Below are 27,183 nucleotides of genomic sequence, written 5' to 3'. Positions count from 1 at the left end.
ATGAGATGAGGTCTCCGAGACTGACCAGCTGATCAGCCAAGCCAGCCAGCCAGCTCCTGCTTCTCTTGCAGTATCGGGGGCGTATCTGCATTGATGCAGAATGAACACAGGGAGGGGTGGCATGCACGGTGCTTGGGTTGTCTTCACAGCAGGAGTGATGGCGTCATCTGCGGCACTTGCCAGTGCCATGAACTTGGAGGATTTGGAGGACAAGGCCTGGTCTGTCGGTAACCGGGCTAGGAACAGCCAGTCACCTTCATGGCTGATGAGGGATGTGAGCCCAGGTCTAGGCTACTGTTGAGCTTCCTAAATTGTAGGAGGAAAGACACTTTCACCAGTCCCAGAGCCCAAAGACACAAGAGCACATCAAGACCACTGTCTGGATCAACCGCAAAGCTCAGATTTTTGCCCATGTTATCCATGGTGCCAATATAAAATTCCCCCATTGCTCATTTCTAATAATGTCAAAAGCACATTGCCCCAAGTAATACTTTAGATCAGGAAGGCAGTGTGTGTTTGTGTGGTTGAATTTTGAAGCATCCCCCAGTGAGGTGTCCAGACCTATTTTTTGCAAATAAAACTTCAGCTCCTTATTCAGGGTGCTCTCTCTGCTTGTTGAATGTTTCAGTCCCATCAAACTGTGCCTAAGATCACAGCAGTAGTCATGACTAAGGTCTGCATCGAAAAGATTGGTGAGCCTTGCGCCCTAGTAGTTTGGGTCCCACTGAAATGAAGTATTGAAAGGTTGGCCTTCCCTAAGTTGTCCCGTTCATTTAAACGAGAACTATGATAGGGACGCGGGTGGTGCTGTGGGTTAAACCACAGAGCCTAGGGCTTGCCGATCAAGTCGGCGGTTTGAATCCCTCCGACGGGGTGAGCTCCCGTTGCTCGGTCCCTGCTCCTGCCAACCTAGCCGTTCGAAAGCATGTCAAAGTGCAAGTAGATAAATAGGTACCGCTCCGGTGGGAAGGTAAACGGCGTTTCCGTGCGCTGCTCTGGTTCGCCAGAAGCGGCTTAGTCATGCTGGCCACATGACCCAGAAGCTGTATGCCGGCTCCCTCGGCCAGTAAAGCAAGATGAGCGCCGCAACCCCAGCGTCAGTCACGACTGGACCTAATGGTCAGGGGTCCCTTTACCTTTAAGCACAACTAACTTAAGTCTAGATCCAACCCACTGAGCCTTCACTGCCAGAGCTAGCTAGGGAAAAATTCCAGTGGGCAGGAAGCCCAGTGTCTCAAGTCCTCCCTCCCTCCCAGATTATGCAAAACAAGTATTATGCTGCAAATCTGCATAATTTATACAAAACTCAGCATTTTGGGACAGTTGCTCTAAAAGCAGACAACACCTAGCCCCCACTTCAACCACTTGGAAGATGGGGAGAAAGAGAGCAGCTCTGGCTACCAAGAATCTCAGCCTTAAATAATGTGTGTTACCTTAAGCTTTACAATAGTTGGCAAGATGAATCGTTTGCCTCTGACCGGCATGTTGTTTAAAATGAAGATTTCAATACCTCTGGGAACTGTGCACATGTAGATTTGCCAACTGAGGAAAACTTTGATGAGCACCTGGTAAAGTGGGCATGAAAATTGTGCCATTATCAGTCATTACAGCAGCACCTGCCTCTTTTTGATGCTACAGACTAGTGTAGCTTCTTCTCTGGGAGCAGTATTCTTTATGCTTACATAAATAAACATGGCAGTATCTTAGAAAGTCTGAGGAGGACCAGAAATAAGGAGTGGCAGGGGGAGCAGGAGAAGTAAAGAAAAATAGGACTCAAGCACTCAGCAACCTTGTTACCCCCATACTGTCAGAGTAAGTTATGCAAAATTTGCTGACACAGCAAAACCTATTACACTGACAGTACTACACCGAGATGGCCTGAAAAGTTAATGGACACGAATGGGGGGGGGGGTGTACTGAAAAGCAACTGGTTTTCAAACTTCTGCTGGTTAAGCATTACTTGGTCCGAGAGTTCAGTATTTCTCTGCACATTCAGAGTCCAGTTTCAGTCCCCAGTAGATAATGTTGACTCTGCGGTGTGAATCTCACAACCACCCACCTCAAAAGATGGCAGGCCATTAGGTGAACTGCTTCTTTCAAGCTCTAGGAGCTTTCAGATGGGAACTTGAATCTTATATCAGATGCATGAAGCAGTTAAAGAGCAAAGCAAGGAGTGAGCTGCATGCCATGAGGCTTCGCCCAAAGGTCAGGCATAAAGCTAAACAGAGAGCATTGGGTGACTTGGCTGGAGATGAAACCTGATCGGTTTAGAAGCCTACACAAGCCCTTAAGGATTGCAGACCCTCACAAGCCATGCCTGCCCGACCCATCTGACTTGGAGGGCAGATTCTTCTGCACAGGTGTGCAGAATCACACTTAAGCCCATTTTCTGTAACCCTAGTGTCAGCTTTAAGGTAGGTCCCCATCAAAATAGCAAATGGGCCACAAAATCTGCATCACAATTTTTTACAATTCTCTCTATGGTTTGATCCTGGAATTTGATTTTTTGTCTTCTAGGAGCAAATCGAAACTGCATTCAAGGCCTCCCTTACAAAGGGGTTGATCTCACACAATGATGTAACCACATGGCTGCTGCAGCCAGGATTTGGCAGAACACTAGACAAACTGGGTAGCTTGGAGCAAACTGTCTCCATAGGAAAGTCTGGCCACACCTGTGCAGATTCCCACTTAAGAGCAAAGTGTGGATTCCAGGACACTTATGGGTGTTTTATCTCCTGTGCATTTTTAACCTGCTTGGGAGGTAAGCTACCTCTCAACTCCTGTGCTTGGGGTGGAAGACACCCCCCACCAATACGACAGCAACGGCTCCCCAGCTCAGCTCCCTGGGTTTGTTTCTTCCCCATATCCCAACAAAGTTTCTTTCCAGGATTATATTAAAGCACACAATGGGAAGAGGAAGTGGTTTACAATACTCCCATTTGCAACTCAGAATTGACAAGAGAGCAGCCATCTAGTTATGAAATAGGAGTGTCTTGCAGTTGCCTTAATACCACCTTAAGCCACCTAAATAAATGTTAAATATGCCAGTGCTTTTCTCCTAATTGATATTCTGACCCTCATATGCAGACTGGAAACAGGGTGGGGAGACCTTTATATTCATGGGGGAACAGTAGCGGCAAGTGTACAGCCAAACAGCTTTGCCAGTTCTTAACCAAGATGTCTCTTTCCAAGTAAAGTCTGGGGGTGGGGGGCAGTGGGAGAGAAAGGAGGAACACAGCATCCCAACAGTGAACAAAAATGGTGGGCATGCATCACCATTTTTAGCATCCCTCGCAACTGGCTTTAACTGCCGTCTCTGTGCAGTGTAAATGCTGTTAAAACGGCTGATTAATACGGGGACACCAGCATACTCCTTAAGCCTCAGAACAGAATGTTCTTGCTTGGAGCACTTTTGTATTCAGGTGACGCACAAAGACACCAACAGCAAATTGAATGGGTGGAAACGCTGCAGGAATCTGTTGTGGAGAGGACAGACTTCACACTCGCTGGAGCCACCAAAGCAGCAGTAGCAGAGGGGACTGCTCAAAAGGACCCCACTGCCTCAGATGCTACACACACACACCAGCCACTGGCAGGCATTAATGAGCTAGCCAGAAGGCCTCAAACCTGTCCAGAGTTGTAACTCTGTTTTAGAGGAAGTGAAATCTGTAAAAGGAGAGGGAAACCACGCCAACACATTCAGGCAGATCAAGGAGATTTGTAATTTCAAAGATGAAATTGACTGGACCGTCCACATGCTTCTACTAGTGGACAAGAACAGCAACTGGCAAGAGTGGGAGTTGACAGTGGATGAGGGCCATTTGGTAGAACTTTTCCAAGCAGAAATGACTCACTGATAACTCCCAGTAGCATACGAGGGAAGAGCCCTCTGGCTCAGTAGAGTATTCTCAGGACACATCTAGCTGATGTTGTAGAACTTGGCCCCCACCTACTGGCAGCAGCAAACACCCGAAACAGAATCCTCTGCTCCCCCCACCCTTTAAAGGAAAGGGATGCACAACAAGAACTATTTTAAAAGCTGCATTTAATTGGAACCTCCCTTTCACTGCTCTTTTATTCTTACACAAAAAGCAATTAAGAAAATGGTTACAGGAGATCGAATGAAGCATTTGTACACACATCATTGTCAACAAAAATCATTCAATCTAGGGGCGGGTCCACCCCAAACCACAAAACACTCAAGGCATGTAAAAAGAAAAGAAAGGAGTTTCTAGGCAGATGGACAATATCAAAATGGACTTCAAAAGAGATGAAGATGTCCTCTCAATAGTGACTTCATCTTAACTACTCAACAGTAGGGGAGAGGGCCTTAAAGCCCCCACTCCCAGTTTCAAAGGAAGGCCCACCCTGTGAAGTCTGCCTCTCCTTTGCTATGGAGAAAAGGGGAGAAAACTGGCACTCCCCATATCAACTGCAGTGCATGCGACGTCCAGCTTCAGAGAAAGAAATCTACGGAAATAATCCATTTGCTTCTTTAACTCTACTGACAAGACTTTTCCGTGATGGGAGATACATGTGGCCATGGAAAACTTGTGTCTCTTAGATGAGGTTAAAAATCTAATTCTGTAAGAAGAACTTAAAATGAACAAAAACCACTGTCCCACCCCAGAGGGCAAGGCAGGTAGAGCTGCATCTAAACACAGAAGGGGCCTTGCCACCGTTGCTACCACCATGGCTAGACCTGGCAGTTTCACATGGACTTTCCCAAACTTTAGGATGGTGGTGCAGACCTCACTTCGTGGGATTGGGGGGAAGAGACTCAGCACTAGTGTCCTGATGGGCAAGTTCTGCTACTGAAGTACACCAGTCAGTCATCAAAAAAGGATTCTGACAAGAGTCACACACCTCTCTAAGTACAGAGTAAGGAGGGGGAAGAGGAACACACACTCCTCATGTGCTCCTGGCTGGGTTTCAGAAGTCTCCCCTCCAGCTCCTGGCTCCAGATTGGCAAGAAAAAACTGTATAGAAAAACCATTCTTCAGTTCTGTGGTGGGGGTGGTGGGGGAGCAGGGGGCATGCCAAACGGTGGCAAGGCTGGCACTCCAACCCCCATCATGGTGACAAAATTAGTAGGGTCCATGGGAGGCGGAGGAGGGGGAGGGGCGTACATCATGCCCGCGGAGCCAGGCGGCGGGGGCGGGGGAGGAGGCGGGGCCCCGGGCGGCAGAGGAGGCTGGACCCCTGGAGGCAAAGGCACCATGGAGGGGCTGCCTTGCATCTGTGGGGCCCCCGTAGAAGTTGCCACCGCCGCCGCTCCCTGCTGCTGCCATGGAGGGATGGCCCCGGTGCCAGCGCTCGTGGTGGTGGTGGTCGTCGTATCTAGGATTTAAAACACCAAGTGGTCACCCCAAGAGCTCAGAGCCAAGCTGCTCCCCCCCCCGCCCCGCATTAAGCAGGGAAATGGCCGGTCCGACCTTCTCCAAAGAGGAAAAAGACCCAGCCCATCAATAATCAACCCATAGCTAGGATACTGCTCCAATCCCCACTGACCAAGGTGATTCCCTCCTGATTTAAGATATGCCAGCTTTTCTGCCAACTTTCCCCAAAAAATTTGGCCAAGGCAAGGAGAAGTCAGGCCCTGGAGGCAGAGGGGTGGCCAATTGAGGAACGTCCTGAGGAGCCAAGCTCAGATAAACATGCAGCTGCAAATCAAGGGGGAAAGAGGCTTCTTGCAGGTGCTGAAGACCAGGCTAGAGGTCAACAACTTCCCCCAAGTGCAAGCAAGGCACAGGAAGAGAGAGGGAAGAACTGGCCGGTGGCCACCAACCCACGTTTAGCTTGCCCAGAGGCAGGTCACAGAGGTGCAAAATTAAAAGAAGTGCTCTTACTCACTTTGCTGCCATGGCAAGGGAGTACTGCTGCTGGGAGGCGGGGGTGGAGGCTGCTGCTGCTGCTGCCATGGGGGAAGAGGACCAGAGGGAGGCGGGGGAGGCTGACCACTGGGTGGAGGGGGCGGAGGGGGCATCATACCCATCGGAGGCGGCATCATACCTGCAAGGTCAGAGCCAGAAAGACAGTTAAGTAGAACCGGGTAACACCCACACACATGCTTTGTGTGCCCCCACCTCAATTGGAAAAAGAAACAAACAGGTTGCTCACCTTTTCCTTGGAGGCGATAGACCCCAGAGCCCACTGGCGCATTGCCCAGGTACTGATCTTAAGGGAATGAGAGACCATAGCTTTAGCAACAGTTGGAATTGATGAGCTCCACCAGCCCAGGTCCTCATGACAAAGTCAGCCACCAGCAAAAATAAACGAGACTGGGCTATGGAAGGGCAAGGCTCATCAGCCCATGCGGCTGTACTGAGGTTGACCCTACCCTTTTCCCAAGATCGCCAAGGCTCACCCCCCCCCTTCAGTAGGCTCCCCGTGGTGTTCTGGATTGTACTCACCCATGTGATGGGGCCCGGGGGGGCCGTGAGGATGTGGTCCCTGGTTCATTGGTGGGTTGTGAGGCTGCATCCAAGGTGGAGGGCCGTTGGGGTTGTGCTGCATTGGGTGACCCCCATGTCCTCCCATATTTGACATGTGGTGGGGGAAATTGTGAGGGCCACCAGGCCCTCCTGGTCCCCCTCCTCCTCCTCCTCCACCACCGCCTCCACCTCCGCCACCACCATGCATGCCATGGAAGGGCCTGTTTTCAGAGGGGCCAGAGTTCATCCATGGCGGGCGGTTCTAGGAGAGAGATGGAAACGAGCAGTTATTCCAAGGAGGTAAGAACAAACAAGGAAGGCCATAGGCCATGTACACTCTGCACTAGAAGTGAATTCCTCATTGGTCAGTGCAAAGTATCAAAATCCTAACCCCTGTCCAAGGGGAATATCTGCTCACCCCTCACCACAGGATTATGAAATTTCAGCAAGCAGTGCTCAAGTGCTTTAAAACTTACCTTTGCAGCCATGCCAAAATTAACGACACCCTCACCCGTCCAAGGATGTTACACTTTTTACTTCCACATAACACAAACAGTCTTCCTAGACCACAACAAACTCTTCTGATGTCCTGCCAGGCACACTGGCTCAATTCAATCCTATTATTCCTTTTTGAAAGACTTGAAGAATCTACTCCCATGACTTCCAATCTGCCCTCACCAAGACCTTCCACCTAGAGAAGCCCATGACTACTCACAGGAGGTGGCTGGTTGTTTCCTGGCCCCGAAGGTCTTGGACCACTTGGCAGCGGTGGATTGGAAGGTCCAGAAGATGATCCCACCGATGCTGGGACAGGAGCTTCTCCCAACTCAGCCATCAAAGACAGGTATTCCTTGTCCATGCGTGCTTTATCCTGGGCTGACTGAGGGTCTCCAGGCCTGGAAGGAGAAAGCCAGTTACTGGAGGCTCTGTGCCAGACAGAGGCAAAGATCCCAACTTCAATATTGAAAACACCCAAGTCCTGAGTTGGACAGTAATCCTCCCCTCCTGGCCTATTATGGGTATCTTCACTTCTACCAGAAGCTATTTAAGGCACCCATAGAATTCTAGAGTTGGAAGAGACCACAAGGGTCATCTACTGCAGTAATCTTTTTGCTCAACGTGGGGATTGAACCCACGGCCCTGAGATTAAGCGTCTCATGCTCTACCGAGTGAGCTATTCCAGGGATAAAAGACCTACATTAAATCTTCACAGATGCTCACACCTTGTCACAGGCATGATGCCCTGCTCCTCGCTCTGGAGCACAAGCAGTGCAATTTTCAGGCCTTCCCAGGTGAGGCTTACCGGGCAAATTTGCAATCTGATGCAATGTGGCCAGCTCCTCCACACTTGGTACACACAGTGGTGTTGGTGATGCTGCGAGTCTCAGTGTTTTGCCATGGACGCAGAATTCTGAAGTGAGACAGTAATAAGAAAAGATTGGTAACTGACCCGAGCTCCTTTCCAGTGGGCGAAATTGGGCACTGACCAATATGCACCTGTTGTCATCTTCACGCAGTGTCCCGTTGAGGCGGGCCAGTTCCCGCAGCTGCATCTTGCGCAGATCATTCTGGTCCTCTGGAGTTTCAATGCCTTGCTTCAGAATGTTACGGATCTAGAAGAGGAGAGGAGTGTATGTTGCTCTATCATTAAGACTGGATCACTGGCCGCTTACCATGGTCCTTCCAAGGGGCATGCAGGAAACTTCCAAAACACCCACCAATGCATGAGATAGGGAGGATCACACAGTGTTTTGTTGCTTGGCCCTCTGTGTCCTTTACCTGTTCCACTGCCTTCTTCACATTCTCCATGGTGTTAGCTGTGACCAAAGCATGAAGTGGCTCATCCTCACCAGGCAACATCTGGCCATCTTTCCGGCCCACCTTCCCTTCTTTCACAGACCCTTTGCCTCTGATCATAATCTTAGCATTGCACTCCTTCTCAATGTTCTTCAATGTGTTCCCTCTAGAATGGGGAGAACCCAAATCCAAGAGTTGAAATCAACAGCCAACACTCTGAGTGTCTTCAAAAGAGAAAAGGCACTCCCACCACTAACAGCTTCAGAAAGAAACAAACAACTAGGAGGCTATCTTGCAATCTTGAAGTCAGGGGGAATAAATTTCAGTGATAAGGAAACAACATAGCTAAAGGAACCTAATCCTATTGCTACTGTACAAGGTTTACAAAACAGGTTCCAAGGATCAGCCTTGCCTCATAATTAAAGTCTTAATCATTCAGGAAATATTGTGGGGAGAAACAGAAAATTTACAGTATGCCTGCTGAATTTACTAAGGATCAATAGTGACACATTAAACTAGACATTTTATCTGATCAGAGGAAAAACTTCACGAGCTAAAGCAATTCTCACATATCCAACATTCTACACCACCACCCCTTGACATCAAGACCATTTCCCAAAACCTTCCCATGATTCTGGACTTGCCACTTCTCAACTCTTAATTATCCACCCTCCATGGAAGAAACACATGCTCTTACCTGGGTCCAATCAGAAGCCCAACGAAGTTAATCTCAGGATATTCATCCTGTGGGATCATCACCTTATCACTCACTCGAGTTGCTGGAGGTCTGCGAAGGATTAGACAGCAAGTGTCATGCATGGTTGTCCCCAACAACAAACCCCTGCCAAGCTCAAACTGACAACCCTTGAAAACAATTCAAAACAAAGAGGCCCTGGGATAGCACCAGTTGAGAGGCCATAATCAGTTCATTTATTTTATTAAAAATGCTATTACTACTTGTTTTTTTAAAAAAACCCTCAAAGTGGTTATTGAGCAAATGATTCTACAATGGCTGCTAATTTTGATAAAATACAAACCAGACCACCTAAGATTTTCAGACACCCTGTTGAGAGTGCCCCCAGCTTTCGGGATCTGGTGAGTGAGAATGCAGAGCAGGGTCTCCTCAGCTGCACTGCCTCACCTTCTGGGCTCTCCTCTTTGTTAACTTGTCAGATATCCAGATGTGTCTAGGTGACTGCCAAAGACCTTTCAATTCTTTATTTTGACGGTATTTGACTGACTATAATGTCATTTGCTGAGTCTTCTTAAGAAATGTCTTTTACTCAGTTTTGATTTATGTGAAATGCTGCTAAGCAAGCTCAAAGTGACTGTGAAGCAAGCTAGATCCATTTCAAGTAATAGGCTGGGCAAGAAAGAAGCTACCCCCAACCCCAAACTTGTCTTTCTCCCCCAGTTTACTTGTAATCAGCTGGTGGCTTGAAGTCTGGGTTGAGCGCCACCATCTCTGTTATCAGGTTGTGCCTCTCCTCTTCCAGTTTCTTGCGTGTACGGAATTCACGGGTGTTCAAACGCTTCCCCTCGCTATTGTAAATCGGTTCAGGGGAAGGAGACCTGCAGAGGAACAATCTCCAGTTATTTCTCATGCAACTGAACCCTTGAGGCTATTTATTAAGTACAGGCTTCCCCTCAACTCTAGCACAATTTAGAAAAATAAAATGAAATAAGAGACCACAGGAAAGGAAGGTGTAAACTCACTCATGCCCATTAATGCCTCATGGACAAGGCGGTTGTAGCAAACCACTGCCTGCTACCAGGAAGAAAAAAACTGGGGTATTTTATTGGGTAAGGAGGGGTGCAGAAAAGGGAGTGGGGTCACACACAGCCATGACAACAGCTCTGCCATGAGTGTGCCTGTTGTTAAAAAAGGGGAGGGGGGCAGGGAAGATGGAGAAAGTTGATTCACACAAAGAACAAACTTTCCAACTTCATTATTCCATGGAGGCAAAGAATTAGAAAGAACCCTGGTGCAGGAGGTAAATCAATAAAGAATTATTCATGTTAACCCTGGACTTTTTAACATCAGAAAAGTAACAAGACAGGTTAAGCTTCTATCAAACCCTTTCTGGCAATACAAATTATGTCTATTTCACTGGCACCACGTGGACGGGTCAAGGCTTCTGTCCTGGCTTTACCTCCATTTTGCTGGCTGCATCAAGGCCGACTGAACCTGTTTACTGTGTTTAAGAGTTAGAGAACTGGGGTGGGTACAAGTTCAACAAGCCCACCCTTCTCATGCCACAGTCTGGGCCTGTAAACCGCTAGAGACAGACCTGCTTTCTCCATGTAGTTTAGATGCCCAGAGGTTCTAACAAATAAAAATGTTATAACTAAAATTAAAAAGAGTCAGTTTGATTTATCACAGCTGCACTTGCGGTAAAAAAGCCACACTTAGAATTCTGCTTAAGTTTATGGATCTTTTTCCAAACATATTGAAATAAAAATTTAGAGTTAGCTGCAAGAAGGGAAGAGATATTGGTCATGTTATCAAAAAAATACATCCTTGAAGTAATCAGAAACCTAAACCTTGGGATTTTAGTTAGACAATCTTTCTTTCTAGTTGGTTAAAGGATTGATTAGAGCCAGTTGATCCCAATGTCTTCTCAGCCTGAAGTGAATCATCAACACAAGAATATGAAATAAAAAGGTCAGATTTTGTAAGGAGTGATCACATCTATATTACACCTCCGTTTCTAGGACCTGAGAAGGTTTAACAGTCCCAAAGCAATGTGAACAATTTTATCTCCCCCAGTCAGCATTCACTAATAAGTTTAAAATAAACCCATTCACTAGCTGAGTAGATCCTTTTAAACACAAAGACATGGGTAATTAATAAATTGATGGTTCCAAGATTAAACCTTCAGGAAAAGTTTAATGCTGAATGTATCTAATAGCTTCATGCCTTTAGTAAGAGCTGTCTTTCTGCAAGCAAGTGAGCAAATTCACTTTTTCTATATGTTAATGGCATCATGTATTTTAGCCAGTATGGTCTCAGTTCAAGAACATCTTATGTATACATGACAGTAACTGCAGCCCCCACTCCCACCCCACATTCTGTATTAACCTTCTGTTACATTAAGACCCAACACCTCATGTTACTCTTCTAAAGCACAAAAATAAGGCATATAAATCTGCTCCCACCAAGAATGAGTTCACCTGTCAAGTTTAACCCAAAGCCCATTATGGGAGTCCAAAAGGTATTCCTCAACTGTACTTTTAAAACTAAAATAGGCAATATCAGGCCCCAAGAACTAGAGCTGAAAGCTCTTTTCTTTTGCAAGGCATCCAAAACTACTAGCAGCCTCACCATGTTTATTTATGGTCCCAAATAACTGTTTCAGTTGGGCTAAATTTAAGGGGAAAGTGTATTCCACTTCAAGAACAAGAATTAGTTTACAAGTTGTGCAACATGCTATAACACAACAATTTCCTGATTATACCTTCTGATAAAGAAATTAATGTTTACAAGCCAATTTAAAAACGAATCAAACACAGAAGTTATTTTGTTGGATGACACTGAAAGCCCAACAAAACCACAGGTGTCCAATTCGGCATACTGCAGGTGCAGTACTGCTTGGGCCCCAAATCCCAAGATATTGGCCAATGCTGTGTAGTAGCTGCTACCAAAGAAATTGGTTAGTACCCATCTGGTTTAAAAACCATGCTCAGCCACCACTTGAAAAGTACTGTAAAATCAGCTGTCAGAAAAAGTTTCCAGGCTGCTCAGACTCAGTGACTGTGCTGAGGATTCCTCAGTGTGAACCTGCGAGAAAAACCTCTGGACACTTGCCCAAGACCAGCACTGAACAGGTTAAAATTAGTTGGCCACCATGTATGTATCTTTTTCTTAGGTCGGGTTAAATAATTGCAAACTACAGACTTAGAAATCCTCAAGCAAGGATGGAACCTTTATCCCTTTCTGGTTTTACCTTCCCTAGCAAGTAAGATCTCAGCTACCATCTCTGACAAATTAGACCACTGAAGACATTTCATTAGGAAGAAATTGCATTGAACTGACATTATGATGCCACCAAAAAATTATTGAAAAAGGTAAAAAATGTTACTGTCAGCTGGTTAAAACTGTTTCCCAACCTGTCCTCAGGGTTAGGGGGGATGCCCAGGTCTCCTGTGCGCAGTTTACGAGTCAGGTCTTCTATCTGCAGTTGCACTGGAAGAAACCAGGTTAGGAAAGAAAAAAGGATGGAAAAAAAGACAATGTTACCAAAAAACATCTCAAATCTCAACATCAAAGCATGAAGAACTGGAGAATTTGCAAGGGATGACTGATACTTCATCAATATAAAGATCAGGAGACCCTACAATGTTATTTCAGTCAAATATGTTCATCAGGATTCCAGAACAGTCCCTCATTATTTCTAGCAAGTATTCAAAAAACATTACACATCAGGAAGCAAAGCATTCATCTGAGAGTTAGCAAAAAATAAAATAAAATATCTGATCTTTGTGAATCTTATTTCCAGCCTACTGAAAGATAATCATCCCAACTTTCTATAATTGGCATTGGACAAAGACTTCTAGTAGGAAGCATGGGCATCACCAATGCTTACTTCTTTAAAAACATCAGAACCATCTTGCTTTGTTATGAATGCATTGGTCAATCTAAGATGGAACTTTGAAACTGCACAGATCATACCCGATTAGCAGAAGGTGTCTCTTTCTTGAGATTCTGTCATATTGGCCATGCTTCTGCATGTATTATGTAACCCTTTGCTAACTAGCAAACACTAAACATTGAACTGCATAATTAAAGGAAAGCATGCTTTAATTTTCTGGTTATCCAATACTGCACAAAGACAACCGAACACCCAGTACTAACAGATGTCAAACATGTACCAGTCAATTTTTACACCCAGAATAAAAAAATTATTTACTCTGGTTCATCCAACATAGCGCAAGGATTAGTATTTGCTCAACTAGTGAAGAGTATCAAAGGCAGAGCAGCAACTGGTTTGGGATTCAGAACCGAAGCCCCTTGTTGAAGCAGCTTTGTTCAAGCCTCCCAGACATCAGTCAGGCTACAATGGAGGAAATGGTTTGTAGACTGCGAGCCAAATCACTACTAAGCAAAGGTACACCCACACCCATATTAATAAGAGACTCCTTATACATGTAACAGAACATAGAAGACGCAGATAATCCAGGCTTGACAAAACCTATCTCCAGGGCACAGCAGGCTTGGTGAGAGAAGGCCACTCAACACCACACAACCCAGCTTCTCATGAATTGCCGAGATCTTAGAGGAGGCCTCTATTTCATGCTGAGCTTTGGAGGTGGAAAAGGGTTTCTGTATACAGGAGAGGGAGGGCTGTTCTCCATGTTGCACTGAGCTTTGGGAAAAACAAAAGCAGCCACTTTTGCTTGCTCCAAAGCCTAATATGACGAGACACCACCAATTCCTCTTTCCATAGGCCTCTGGCACACAAAGGAGGGGCAAGCACAAATAATGCTGGCTATGGAGCCATGTCAAATTGGGAGATTCCCCTGAAATAACTGAGAGTAACTTTGGAAGATGTTATAAAGAGCCAAAATACAAGCCAATGAATTGAAGCTGGATTTGAGTCAGTAAGCTGAAGGTGAATCCTCAAGAAGCAGCAGACCCATACTTTGGGGTCAGGTAAACTGCTGGATTGTCACTGGAGGTTCAGGTGGCCTTGGTGGCTAGGAATGCCTATTTCCAGCTTTGGCTGCTGCACCAGTTATGACCCCTTTTAGGCCGAGATGAATTAACCACTGCACTCCATGCTCTAATAACTTCCAGACTGAATTATTGCAATGCACTCTACTGTGTCTGCCCCCTTAAAGATGACTAAGAAACTTCAAGTGGTCCAAAATGCAGTGACCATATTGCTGACTAGAGTTCCATTTAGAATGCACATAATCCCTGCCTTTAAAGAGATGCATTGGTTGCCCAATTCAAGGTGCTCACATTAGCATTTTAAAGCCTTAAAGAGTTTAGGCCCCCAAATTCTGCAAGACCATCTCTTTCCCTAAAGATGCTCTCAAGTGTTGTGTTCAGCAAACGGAGGCCCTCTTGGTAGTTCCACCACCCTCTGAAGTTCAGACATGATGGCCCTGATGAGGTCGTTCTCTGCAGCAGCCCCTAAGTTGTAGAATTTCCTTCTCAGAGATGTGTCTGGCACCTTCACTGTATATCTTTTGTCGTCCCCTGAAGATGCACCTCTTTACCATGGCCTTTGACGCCCAAGATAAAATAATAGAATGAGCCCTAAATACATTTAATTGTAAACTATCTTAACTGATTTTAATATTGTATTTTTATATTATTGTGACATCCCTTAAAATGAAATCCAACAATGCCAGAAAAAGGAACTAGCTGTCAGTTTCTCCAGCCACAATCTTACAAATGAGATATTAAGTGGCTGAGCTTTGTACATACATCAAAATATAATGCATTCCATGTGTGAGCCAAAACCAACAGAAAAATTGGTACTAAAAGATTTCCTTCATTATTTTAGGCATTGGCAAACCTTATCTAATCAATAATTGAAAACATCTAGATTCTTCAGTTGATGTTAAACGTGAAAACAAATGTGGGGCTGAAACACCATTGGACATTAAATATTATGTTATGGAGACATGAGAGAACTTAAGGAACAAATATGTTATTTACTGGTTATCACACAAGACATATTATGAACATCATTTGTGTGTCACCAAGGCTTCTCAATGTGGATTATAACTGAGAAAGCCTGCTGTCCTTAGCAAATACATTTCCAAGAATGCAGAAAACAGCCTAAAGTTCATCAGCCAATTTTTCTCCTCCAGGCCAGGCAGTGTCTAGCTCTACTGTAGAATCTCTCTCAAACTTTGTTCCCACTTATTCATCTTAAGTAAGAGACATGAAAAACCTTCAACAAGCTCTAATCTCCAGTTACTTCTTCGTGTTTGATCTCCTTGAAGTAAACATAATTTGAAAAGGTTCAAGCAAATCAATCACCTGTTGAAATCAATAGAGTTGACCATGGCGAAGTTCAGAAAACGATGGAACTTATTTCCAGAGCTTGCTCACAAGCAAAGCTTTGTTTTTTAAAAATTGTTTTTCCTTTACTGAAATGCTGTAATACTATGTTTTTTTGACACTGGTATTTCATCTCTCACATTAATGGTATATTAATGGTATATTCTCTTTCACATAGAAGGAGCCTTCCTCACTCCCTTATTACAGATGTGCATGTACCTTTGTGATAGTATTTAGGCTCAATAAAGGTCACACGTTCCTCTGCATCTTTACCTAGTTCTGTTGTGGACTACAAGGCCCATCTTCACCATACCAGTTAGTTAAGCAAATGGAGCACTCGTATCTTCGCATAGACTGAGAATTCTGACCCAATTCTATCCATTTACAGACAGAGCTGTTTGTTAGCAGAGTCTGACAGAGCTGCTCAATTACGTATCAGAATTTATTTTTAATGCATTTCTAAACCAAATGGTTCAACAGCAGGGCTGCTCTCTTTGCTCATTTCAAGCCAACCGTTCTTTCGCCCACATCGATTCTCTACCAGATCTGTAAAAACTATTAAATTAGTACCAAGTTACTGTTAATAAGAATATAAGGTAAGGATCAGGTAGTGTAGCTTGGTTAAGCAAAGCCTAAGTAGAGGTAAAAAAATAATAAAAAACAACAACTTCAGAAATGTTAAGAAAACTGACTCTTCAGGAATGCAGTGCAGAGCACAAGGTAACAACCAGCTTTTCCAACTTGCATTAAGTGGCACACCTTTTCAATACAGAAACTTTGACCGACTCAAGAGAGAATATTCTGCACTGTATAAACATTGACTTAACCTTGAAAATTGTGCAAGCCTTTAGAGCAGTAAAGCAGCTCTCAGCAGTATTATGGATAGCTATACATTATATATCAAAATTCTCAGTGATTTATGCATAAGAAAGGAGTTAAAAGCTTATTGTGCAATCCTAATGAGATGAACAGTAATTAAATGGCCTTATGTTCAGGGGAAAACCTTGGTTTATTGAGAAGGCAAGGACTGTACCATGTAATGTAACACCAGAGCACACTAGAATGATTTCAGTCGGAGTAGTGATCAACAGTCACAAATAAACAGTCACACCACATTTCTCAATACAAATAATGCAAATAACGTTCTCTGTTCCAAATACAATACAGTATCATTTGTCACTCCCCAGTTTTCACAGTTAACAGTTCCAACATCATGATTCCCACAGAACCGAACAGTGTCTCTTTCCCAGCAATTGTGTACAGATCCACAAACTAACCTAGCGAAGCCCACCCATCAAAAATCAGAAGTTAGGGGGCTCTCCCTGCTATTGAGTGGCATCAACAATCTTCACCACCTTGGAGTATCAATTTTAGCTTTAAAGAATTAGCATAGCAACATAAGAGAAAGTCAGAAGGGAACCATGGTTAGGTTAGTTTACAATATTCCACTGCAAAAGAGGTACTTGCTTCCAACAATACAGCTTGAAAAGGGACTCTTGGTGTTCTCTGTTAGCAGGGAGTCTGTGAAGCTAATAAGAGACCCTCCTGATTAGATTTTAATGGCCAATTAAGTAAATGTCAGCAAGTTTCATTCCCCAGCACCTCAAAGGACTTTAGCTTTTCTACTGTGCCTGTGGAGGACACTCTTTCACCCAAACAGTACAAGGAGCTAGGATGGCGCACAATTCACTCTGAGCAGAGACATGAATATTCATCTATTTTAAGAAATGAAAACAAGGCTGGAATAACTTGAGCCCTTAAAAGCACAATTTTTAATGCCTCAGACGCACACAACCAAAAATAGTGTCTGGATCAGTACTGACATGAACAAATGAAAACAGGAAAAGAACAAGTATTTACCTATATAAGCTCTCTCTTGTTCACGGGTAAGCCCAGGAGGGATAACTGTGGGCATTCCAGGGATGACAGTCTTCTGGTCCATGGTATCTTGGTTCCATCTGCTCCTCTTCCTCTTTTTATTGGGAAAATCTGCAGACAGATAGGTTTCTTTAAAGGAACAGTTAATATGTGTCAAAGTTCAATTTGGCTTTAAGATAGCCTTAGTTAGCATTGTTCAAGTTCCCCACCATGGCATATTATTATTATTATTACCCCACCCTTTACTATCAGGTCCCAGGGTGGGTTACAGCAATATAAAATTCAATATTAAAAACAATTTTAACAGAACAAATTAGTCCTGTGAGTATTGGGCGATATACAAATTTTATTATTATTATTATTATATTTTATTATTATTTTTATAAGTAGTATTATTATAATATTTTATTATTATTATTATAAGTAGTAGTAGTAGTCGGGGGAAGAGTGACAAGGTCCTGAAAGCATATCACAAGCGCCCACTGCGTACCAAAACCATCTCTATTCTTTCAATGATCAAGCTCCCACACAGATAAAATGGACAATGGGGTCTCTTGCAATCTGGGAACCAACTCTTTAGTTCCTTTGGATTTCAAAGTCATTTCAGTTTAGGCATGCTGTGTCTCTTGAACAAGCCTTTTCTTCTTTTTATAACTTGGCTAATGCCTGTGGCTTTTAGGTGAGCATGCAGTTAATTAATCTTACTAAAGACTCCAAAAAGAAAGCAAGAATTACATGCCCTTTCAACATTAATAAACAATCCAAAGTCAAACTGCGAAGTACGGTAATATATTCTCAGAGATGAAACTGTTGCGAAGGTAAGACAGTTCAAAAAGGGATACAGAAACAGCACACAAAGTAGCCTTGCCCCCATATTATGGACACAAAGCTACTACAGTACTACTTAGTTCTAGATCAGCAAACATTTGGAACATGAGAGCCTACTACTTATTTCTCCACATACCCTGGTACATATCTCAAGTAATTTGCTTAATTATTAAACAGTATTTGCACCAAATGAAGCACTGCAAAATTACATGAATGACAGTTCCTTCAGATGTGTAACATTTTCCACAGAATTACAATCTACTTACAAGACTTTTTGTCTTATTCCAAGATTTTGAAAATGATTTTTCCTGGAGAACATTAAAATCAGGGTAAAATTAACTGCCCTTAAAAATGATATGCGTTAGAAAAACAGAAGCTTTATTACGCAATTCTTTAACAGTCCTACAACTAGGCTGCATTTTGTCCATCCTTATCCACAGGGAAAGTCAGCTTTTTCAAAGGCACCAACACACCAGATTACACCTCCCTTAAACCCTGTCCACTGTTTAACTAGAAACCTCTCTCAAACCATAATAAGCACAATTATATTTGTTTTTATAACACATTGATTCTTCTCCAGCCCCCATTTTAACCTCAAAACAATCCTGAGAGGTAGGTTGATGAATCCAAGGCCACCCAGTGAGCTTGGAAATTCGAAACTTGGGTGTTCCCAGTCCTATTATTATTAACAGTAATAAACCCACACCAGCATTTTATTATTCGTTCCTCTTTCATTCAATCCACTCCAACAATCCTTCTCTAGCTCCCTGTGTTTAATGTCACGCTTACTAGAATCATGTTTGTAAACATAACACGAAGGAAATGAGATGAAAGGGAGTTCAAAATCCCTCTATCTGGCTTCATCGGTGAGATTTGGTTAAGTTCTCTGATGTGCAGCTAGCTCTTTAGGAGTTAAACTTGGTTTCTTTTTCTTTTAAATTGAGTTATTACATTTGACCAGAAACCCTAACCTATGCCTGTAACAGGAACATGAAAATCCCTAAAATAAGGAGCACTGAAACTACCATTAGAAGCTGCAGGGGAACCACGTGGCAATCCTACCCCGAAGGGCCACGTCGCCTATTTTACACACAGCCTGGTGTGGCGGCTCAGGAGACTGTCTTTTTTGAGAGACCGGCGATCAACCTCTGGGCCCCGCTCCTCCTCCGAAGCGATCTCGGGACAGTCACTTTCTCACACCCCTCTAGCCCAACCTAGCAGGGTTGCTGTGATGGCAAAGGATGCCTCTCGAGCCAGTCTCTCCCCCTGTGCGTTTGACCTGCTTCGCGGGGCTATAGCATGGAGACGGGGGAGGAAGTATCCTCCTCTCCATTCTCTACCTAGCCTACCTAAAAGAGAAAGAGGGCCTCTTGTACAGCGAGGCATTCATGCCAACAGCGATCAAATAATAGTAATAAAACGTTAGGCGGCGCTGGCGGCCGCGTGCCATTCCTCCCTCCGACTTGCCTTGGTTCCCGGCCCCGGCCTGTCCGCCCTCGTCCTGCTGCTGGAGGTGGTGGAGGTGCTGCGGGCCTTGCGGCGGGGGCTGCTGCTGCTCCAGGCCCAGCGGGGGCTGCGGCGGGGGCGAGGGGAAGCGGTACTGGTTATACTGGGCCTGTTGAGCCTGCTGCTGCTGCTGGGCCGGCGGGGGCGGCGGCGGGGGCTGCTGCTGCTGGGGAGGCGGCTGGGGCTGCTGCGGTGGCGGCGGCGGCGGCGGAGGAGGCGGCGGCGGTGGCGGCGGGAGGGCGGCGAAGGGGAAGGCGGCGGCCGCCATGAGGCTGGGGATGGCGGGCTGAGGCTGGGCCTGCGCGGGGCCCGGCGGCGGCGGTGGAGGCGGGGGCCCTTGCATGACCAGGCCCGGCGGAGGCAGCGGGTAGCCGGCCTTGCCCGGCGGCGGGGGCGGGTGGAGCTTCCCCAGCGGCGTCGCGTTCGCTCCAGTCGCCATAGACGGAGAGACACACGCAATGGCGCCTGCCGCGATTTCGCGAACCTTCCACGCCAAAGTCTTCCCTCACAAAGGCGGGAGGCGGCGATTGGACGCAGGACCCGTCCTTCGAGCTCCCGCGCACCATCCCGTTGGGCAAGGTTCGTGTCGCTCAGCCCGCGCCGTGAGGCGATTGGAAGAAGGGCGTATTCGCGGGAAAGGGATTGGCAGGAAGGCAACGGAAAGGCAGGACTGAAGTGGATTGGGTGTGTCGGTTGTCGCTCAGCTATCAACCGCGCCGCCTTGGTCATGGATTGGCTGTGAAGCACGGTGGGCGGGAAACGTAGCTGAAAAGTGGGAGACTCGAAACTGCGAGGAACTCTGATTGGTTGTACTTGAGCCCCCCCTCCCCCCGCCTCTCGGGTTACTACGCTTTCTGCGTTTGCAGGAAGGACGTTAAGAAGGGGTGACGTCAAGGAGCTCGTTATCTGTCATTGGATAACAGTTTAAGGTGGCCGGGGTGGAGTGAACCTTTGGTTCAGAGAGTTTATTAGCAAGGAGCTGAAGCGACTAACTTGCCCAGCGCAGAGGCTTATGGGAAAGCAGGAGTTTGAGCCTGCGGGGTCCTTAAAGGATTCTGGGAGGCTCGCCTTTTAAGTCAAGGCCCAAGATGGAGCAACTCGTTTCAGTTCAAGGGCCACCCGTTATCTCATGGGAAAGCTCTCGGGGCCACATTCGAGTAGTGGGCAGGGCTAGAGGGGAAAGTATGGGCGTGGCTTGATTTTAAAAACCCACCTTTATTCAGTGGCCTATGATATGTCTGTCTTTGTACTTATTGCAGGAGTGGGGAACTTCCAGTCCAAGAGCCCCACAGGGCCCAGTAGGGACACCCAACTGCCCTGCACCTCACGTCATTCATGCCTTCCATGATGTCATACATGCCCATGTGGGAAAGGACAGTGCTTCAAAGGAAGAATTGGGAGCTTTAAACTGTGTTCCCAGTTGCTTCCAGCGCTTGCAAGAAGGGAGCGCATCTGGCTCCAGGAGGGGAAACTGGTTCCCATTTGATGGGAACGGTTTTTTCCTCCCAGTACTGTTCACATGGGCAAGTTTGCAAAGGATGGGGCTGGTTGGTTGCGGAAAGTAAAGGCAAAGGGACCCCTGACCATTAGGTCCAGTCGTAGCTGACTCTGGGATTGCGGTGCTGTTTACCTTCCCGCCAGAGTGGTACCTATTTATCTACTTGCACTTTGACGTGCTTTCGAACTGCTAGGTTGGCAGGCGCAGGGACCGAGCAACGGGAGCTCACCCCGTCGAGGGGATTCGAACCGCCGACCTTCTGATCGGCAAGTCCTAGGCTCTGTGGTTTAACCCACAGCGCCACCCACGTCCCACCTGTAAGACCCACCTGTAAATCATATGGCCATTTTATTTATAAACCTATTTATACACTGCTATTCATTTAAAAAAGAAAAGCATTTTACAACAATGGCACATGAAACCATACAATAAAAACCATATTTAAAAAGTTAAAGTTAGAAATCCACTAACTTACGCAAAGGTGTATTCTTAATTGCCTGCATAAACCTGATGGCAGGCAATCAGAACTAGAAACAGATGTCTGCTGAATCTCTGTTGGCAGAGAATTCCACAGTACTGTACTGTGATGGGCCATTTCTTATTGTTGGCAGATGAGATTTACCAACTCAGAAATGAACTGATAGTATGCAAATAAAGGCCCCTCATCTGTGCCAATGGGTCAGTGATATGCAAATAGCTGCAGCCAATCGTAAGGGATCTCGTAAATCTCTGGGATGTGATTTACATGTAAGCCACCCAGAGTGGCTGGGGAAACCCAGCCAGATGGGCAGCGTATAAATAATAAAATTGTTATGTGTCCTGTGCCAGCCTTACTATTGATCACCTGAGTAAGGGCTGCCTCTTGACTGAGGACCTGTCATTTTTTTGGCAACACTCTCAGATGGCGTGGGTGGTATCATGGCCACCCCTAGGCTGGCAGACCTGCATGTTCATTACCCGTTTCTGGCAGGTTTTTTAAAAATGTCATAATCAGTGTGCAGGGTTTGTTCAGGAAAGTGCTTCTCAGCCCTTTTATACTTGGGTCCTCCCCAAATTAGGTGGTGGAGAACTTCCATTCTGTGGGCTAGTCTCGATCCATCAGAGGGTCCAATTTGGCCAGGGAGGCCTTTCCCTCCCAAACCACCTGTCAGTCGTCAGACCCAAGGGGTATGGTTCAGTCCTGCTGGGAACTCCTTCAACGCCACCTTTATTGCAGGAAACATACTGGTGAAGCAGACCCCTCTCCCAACCCATGGGTTAACTATGACAAGTGGGAATGATGGGCCACTGTCCATGGCCACTGAAGAGTCACTTCTAGCCAAGACACAGCTGGGATTAGGAAAAAGGGCTTTTGCAGTGGGGGTGGGAATGCTACCCTGTGGCTGTAGAAACTAAGAACTGTGCCCCAAACTTAATTCCATGTGACGGTTCTGATCACTCCATTCCCTTGGGATCATGCTGTTGACTGAGTTATTCCATGCACCAATGAGGAAGACTGGGGTGTTTTGGTTTTTTTGGAGGAGTGTGGGTGCTCTTGCCGCCGAGTCCTTGTGGTGTGTGTTGCCAGCTGAAGTGTAAATGTGTGTGTATGCGTGCTTGGCTGGCTGTCCCTGTTCCTTCCAGCACTTCTGTGTCATGGGAGGGAAGACAGCGACAAGAGGAAACAACCAGAGGCAATGTCTGCACCAGGAAGATAAGATTTGGTGCCTAGCACTGCAATGACTTTTGACTTGCTCTTGATGTTGTGACTTCCTGGAACAAAAGTAGGGTGGCAAGGGGAGCCTGTGGTGGGAGGTGGAGGAGAGAGTGCCAGGAGGGGCTTGCCCAGCTGCTCATCTTTCCTGCCCCCTCAGATGGAAAGAGGGTGCCCCCCTTAGAGAGAATACAGTCTGCCTCTTTGTTTGCAATGTGGATGTGTGTTTGTGTGGATGCACGTATGTGCATGGATGGGTGGATGGAGTGGATGGAGCAGTCCATGCCTGGGTGCTGATTCCAGCTTCACCCCCCTGCTGTAGCATGTGCAAGGAATGGGAACTGGAACCAGGGAGTGGGAGGACATTGAGGCACATTCCTCCTCCTCCTCTGGGGGATACACATGTGGGAATTTGCACTGAGAATCTCCAAGTGTTCTCTGCCATGGCTCTGATTTGTCACTTGTGTCCTTCAACCTCCATCCCTGGACCTATGGCAGCAGATCAAGCAAGTTCACAGGTGAGGGAATCACCCCCAACATCAGAGTAAGTTAAAACTGGCGTTCCCCTACCCCTAGTGCCAGTCCTCAGCTAATCAAGCTCCGCAAACACATAGCAAATGAAAAGGGAGGGAACTGGGTTTTTTAAAAAACTTTTAAAATTATTTGTTGGGTTATATCTTACCTTTCCCGACATACCAGGGTGCTCATGGCAGATTACAATACCAATCCCCTACTGAGTCAACCCCATGGAATTCCTAAAGAAACACGCAGAGAAAAGCCAGGTCTTCTTTTTTAGCCCACCCAACCTCTTAACCAGTTAAAAAGGAGCATCAGCATCACAGAAAAAGGGAGGGAGTCCTTGATCCTTCAGTGAATTAAAAAGGTAAAGGTAAAGGACCCCTGACAGTTAAGTCCAGTCGTAAATGACTCTGGGGTTGCAGCACTCATCTCGCTTTACTGGTCAAGGGAGCCGACGTTTGTCCGCAAACAGTTTTTCCAGGTCTAGATTGGCCTAAAACACCACACCAAAGGATCCCAATTTAAAATTTAACCAAATCAGATCCATTAATTCCACACATCCACTGGGGAGTAAAATACCACAATTTAATATCAAACCCTTACGTTAAATAGCAATTTTCTTTTCAAGTTTGGGTTTTCTCCCCTCTGTTCTCAGACAATAAATTCCAGCTTTAGCAATTAAAAACCACAGAGATATTGGCATCCTGGGAAGGAAAGTTCTTGGCATCCAAGTTAAGCGGAGTTGCGGTCAGCCCTGATGGTCCACAGTTGTGATTCGGATGGGGAGTCTCTTCTGGGCTTCAAAGGCAGCAAAGAAGGGCCCCCAAAACACACACAAACCTCCCTTGAAGTGACTCGTGCAGCCTTCCTCTGCTGCCAAGGCAAGCTGAATCAGCATGCCTGGCAGGAGGACCACAGCAGCAGCACTCAGTAGTCATTCAGCCAACCTACCGCCAGGGCAGGACACCCACAAGACGTGGCCCAGCTGGGGCTTCACCACCTGCCTCAGAGTGAACATCCATGCTACTAAAAGGAGGCTAAAACCCCAGACAGTACATTAAATGTGTGGCTGCACTTTAAAGTGAACAGCTGAGAATCAGGATCCTTTCCCCCAGCCTTCCTGCCACACCATCCTGCAGGCAGCTATTTACCCTGCGAGAGAAGCTGCTATTCCCCCAAGAAGTGGCTGGGGACCATTTTCATCAGGGCTGTGGTTCATGGGGAAAAGATTCAGGCCTCCTCCTCCTTGCATTCCAGATAGCAACTATAGGTAAGGCCATGACATGCTGGACGAAAGACACCCCACATAACATGACATGCAAGTTTGCATTTAATTTGTTTGATTAAAGGTAAAGGTAAAGGTACCCCTGCCCAAACGGGCCAGTCTTGCCAGACTCTGGGGTTTGTGCGCCCATCTCACATTTATTGGCCGGGGGCCAGCGCTGTCCGGAGACACTTCCGGGTCATGTGGCCAGCGTGACAACGCTGCTCTGGCGAGCCAGAGCCGCACACAGAACGCCGTTTACCTTCCCGCTGGTAAGCGGTACCTATTTATCTACTTGCCCCCGGGGGTGCTTTCGAACTGCTAGGTTGGCAGGCGCTGGGACCGAGCAGCGGGAGCGCACCCCGCCGCGGGGATTCGAACCACCGACCTTTCGATCGGCAAGCCCTAGGCGCTGAGGCTTTAGCCCACAGCGCCACCCGCGTCCCGTTTTGTTTGATTACACCCCCTTTAAAAAAAACCAGGCCATCAAGCAATGCAAGAAGCAGACATTTATCATACTGTCTGGTTTGGCCCCCATAGTGTAAAGTTTCTCAAAACTGGCTTGCATTGCATTCTCTCTCAAGGCCCCTGGGAACTGTAGTTTTTTGCAAAGGTGCTGATTCCACTAGAGATCCCACAGCCCCTTTCACAGTCCTCCATGGGGATTAATTACAGTGATGGTCAGAACTGGCCTGGAGCACCTGAGAGGCTCTGTTGAGCGATGAGCTCAGGTGCCACCTAAGCCACCACTGTCTCACCCAAAACAACAACCATCCATGCAGGGAGGTGGTTACTCTCCCTACCTAGTCAATCAAAAAGCATGACACCCAACCACACACACACACACACGCCAAACCCCCATAGACACCCCATCTCTTTCATTATCATCACTCAACCCTGCCCATCTTCAGCATCTGTCCACTCAGCTGTCCAGCCACAAAACAAATGTTGCCCGACCCCCCGACCCCCAGTCAATGGGGACAGGCCAGAATCTCAAAGTGCCCTGAAAGACCTTTAAATTAAAGCTCAAGTGCTAAGGGAAGGGGGGTGCGCTCCCCCACCCAACAAACGATTGTCTTCACACGGCAGCAGATGTTGGCGTCCCTCCGCAGCATCACGGGAGCGCAACTCCTAAAGGGAAGAAGGGAAACATTCAAGCAGGCACAAGGTGTCAGCCAGGAAAGATTGCAAATTCTTCCAAATGGCTAGTGGTCAAATTATTGCAAAAGTTTCTCAGGAGATGCTGGCCCAAGTCAGGAGGAAAGAGCTCCTCCCATCCTTGTGCACAGCAGGTTCTCAGGAAGACGAGGACGACGGGCGAAGAGCATTTCCGGAGCCAAACCGAGGTTGCGTCCAGTGTATGGGGCAGCAGAGTGGGGGCTCTTCTGATTTCCAACCCGTCTTTGCCACACACACACACATGCTGGCAATCATCTCTGCCATCAGCAGGCATGGCTTGCAGCCCTATGTCTCCAACAATAGTGCATCCCCACAAGGCTGAGCTGACCACCTCCCAGAGGCTGGAGGCTTTGGAAGGAGGTCGTCAGTAGCTGCTCTCGTGACCCGTCAGGATGTAGAGGTTGCTCTGCGCTGTGGGGTTGTCTGTAGGGGTGCTCTCCAGGATGATGTCTCTGGCAGGGAGGAGAGAGAGGAGGCAAGAGGATGAGCAGCACAGCCCATGTACAAGCATGTGCCAGGCAGGCAATGGAAGGGCTGGCACAGCCAGGGCATTGGCAAGAAGTACGCGGGTGGCGCTGTGGGTTAAACCACAGAGCCTAGGACTTGCCGATCAGAAAGTCGGTGGTTCAAATCCCTGTGACAGGGTGACCTCTAATTGCTCGGTCCCTGCTCCTGCCAACCTAGAAGTTCAAAAGCACGTCAAAGTGCAAGCAGATAAATAGGTACCACTCTGGTGGGAAGGTAAACGGCGTTTCCGTGCGCTGCTCTGGTTTGCCAGATGCGCCACATGACCCATGCACCACATGACCCGGAAGCTGTACGCCGGCTCCCTCAGCCAATAAAGCGAGATGAGCGCCACAACCCCTGAGTCGGTCACGACTGGACCTAATGATCAGGGGTCCCTTTACCTTTACCTATACCTTTACCCCAGGAATAGGCAGGGACTTTGCTGCCCTTTGAGAGGGAAGGTGGGATAGAAATTTTAAAAATATTTTTAAAAGGCACAGGGAGGGAGGAAAGCTTTCAGTGCACTCCAGTCGAGAAACTGGCCCCATTTGCTTGCAACACTAGGTGGTTTTAGCTGTTCTTTTATCTGTGAGCCTCATGTCATGGAAAAGGTGGTTTATAAATAAATATATAACAACCACCACACTGAACAGGGAAATGCCCTTACCATGCATCTCTGAGTATTGGGCTTCCCTGCTCTCCAGCCTCCTTTCCTCCCTCATCTGCAGTGAACAGGAAGATGAGGAGGACTCCAGCAGAACTGAGTGTTCCTTTTTGCAAAATCCTGGCTTGTCATTCCATTTGAACCAGAGATTGTGGATAAAAGCAAACGCCAGCCGTGGTCCATACAAGCCAAGACAACGTCCAACCATGCGTTGTTTGACGAAACCAGATCTTGTTTCCAACCACAACCTGCGGTTCAAACAGAACGACAGGAGGCTGCAAAACTAAACTCTGCTGGAGTCCTGGCTGCACCAGAAGGAGGAAGGGAGATTGTGGCGCCCATCCACAGAGAAAGGCTGTTCCAGCTCCTCTACAGAGCACCGGACTGCGGTTTAGTGT

General features: G+C 46.7%; 2 protein-coding genes across 7 annotated transcripts in view; both read right to left on the bottom strand.

Moving 5' to 3' along the window:
* Positions 1-4,028: 4,028 nt before the first annotated feature.
* On the bottom strand, positions 4,029-19,965 carry SF1 (splicing factor 1). Of its 6 annotated transcripts, none has more exons than XM_082203565.1 (13): positions 19,423-19,965; positions 17,110-17,256; positions 12,342-12,417; positions 9,651-9,803; positions 8,929-9,018; positions 8,214-8,397; positions 7,932-8,047; positions 7,738-7,845; positions 7,150-7,330; positions 6,414-6,696; positions 6,121-6,177; positions 5,850-6,012; positions 4,029-5,340 (listed from the first exon to the last, which is right to left on the bottom strand). In XM_082203565.1, exons 1-13 carry the CDS (start codon positions 19,898-19,900, stop codon positions 5,088-5,090), a joined length of 2,289 nt encoding a protein of 762 aa, XP_082059691.1. In that variant the 5' UTR covers positions 19,901-19,965; the 3' UTR covers positions 4,029-5,087. The 6 variants fall into 6 exon arrangements, with proteins under 6 accessions (XP_082059691.1, XP_082059689.1, XP_082059692.1 ...); XM_082203563.1 differs by having other exon boundaries at positions 5,854-6,012; XM_082203566.1 differs by having other exon boundaries at positions 5,854-6,012; positions 6,121-6,172.
* Positions 19,966-23,742: 3,777 nt separating this feature from the next.
* MAP4K2 (mitogen-activated protein kinase kinase kinase kinase 2) overlaps positions 23,743-27,183 on the bottom strand; it is a gene marked incomplete at its 5' end in the record, with an annotated part of 38,412 nt that continues 34,971 nt past the window's right edge. Inside the window, 2 exons of the mRNA XM_082203562.1 lie at positions 23,743-24,538; positions 24,915-26,066. Coding sequence (XP_082059688.1) covers positions 25,979-26,066 — 88 coding nt within the window. The 3' untranslated portion in view covers positions 23,743-24,538; positions 24,915-25,978. The remainder of the gene's footprint in view (positions 24,539-24,914; positions 26,067-27,183) is intronic.

The sequence above is a fragment of the Podarcis vaucheri genome (genome assembly GCF_965113315.1).
Source record: "Podarcis vaucheri genome assembly, chromosome: 16".
NCBI lineage: Eukaryota > Metazoa > Chordata > Lepidosauria > Squamata > Lacertidae > Podarcis > Podarcis vaucheri.
Note: the sequence above shows the minus strand (reverse complement) of the source record. Positions and strands in the feature narration are given on the sequence as shown.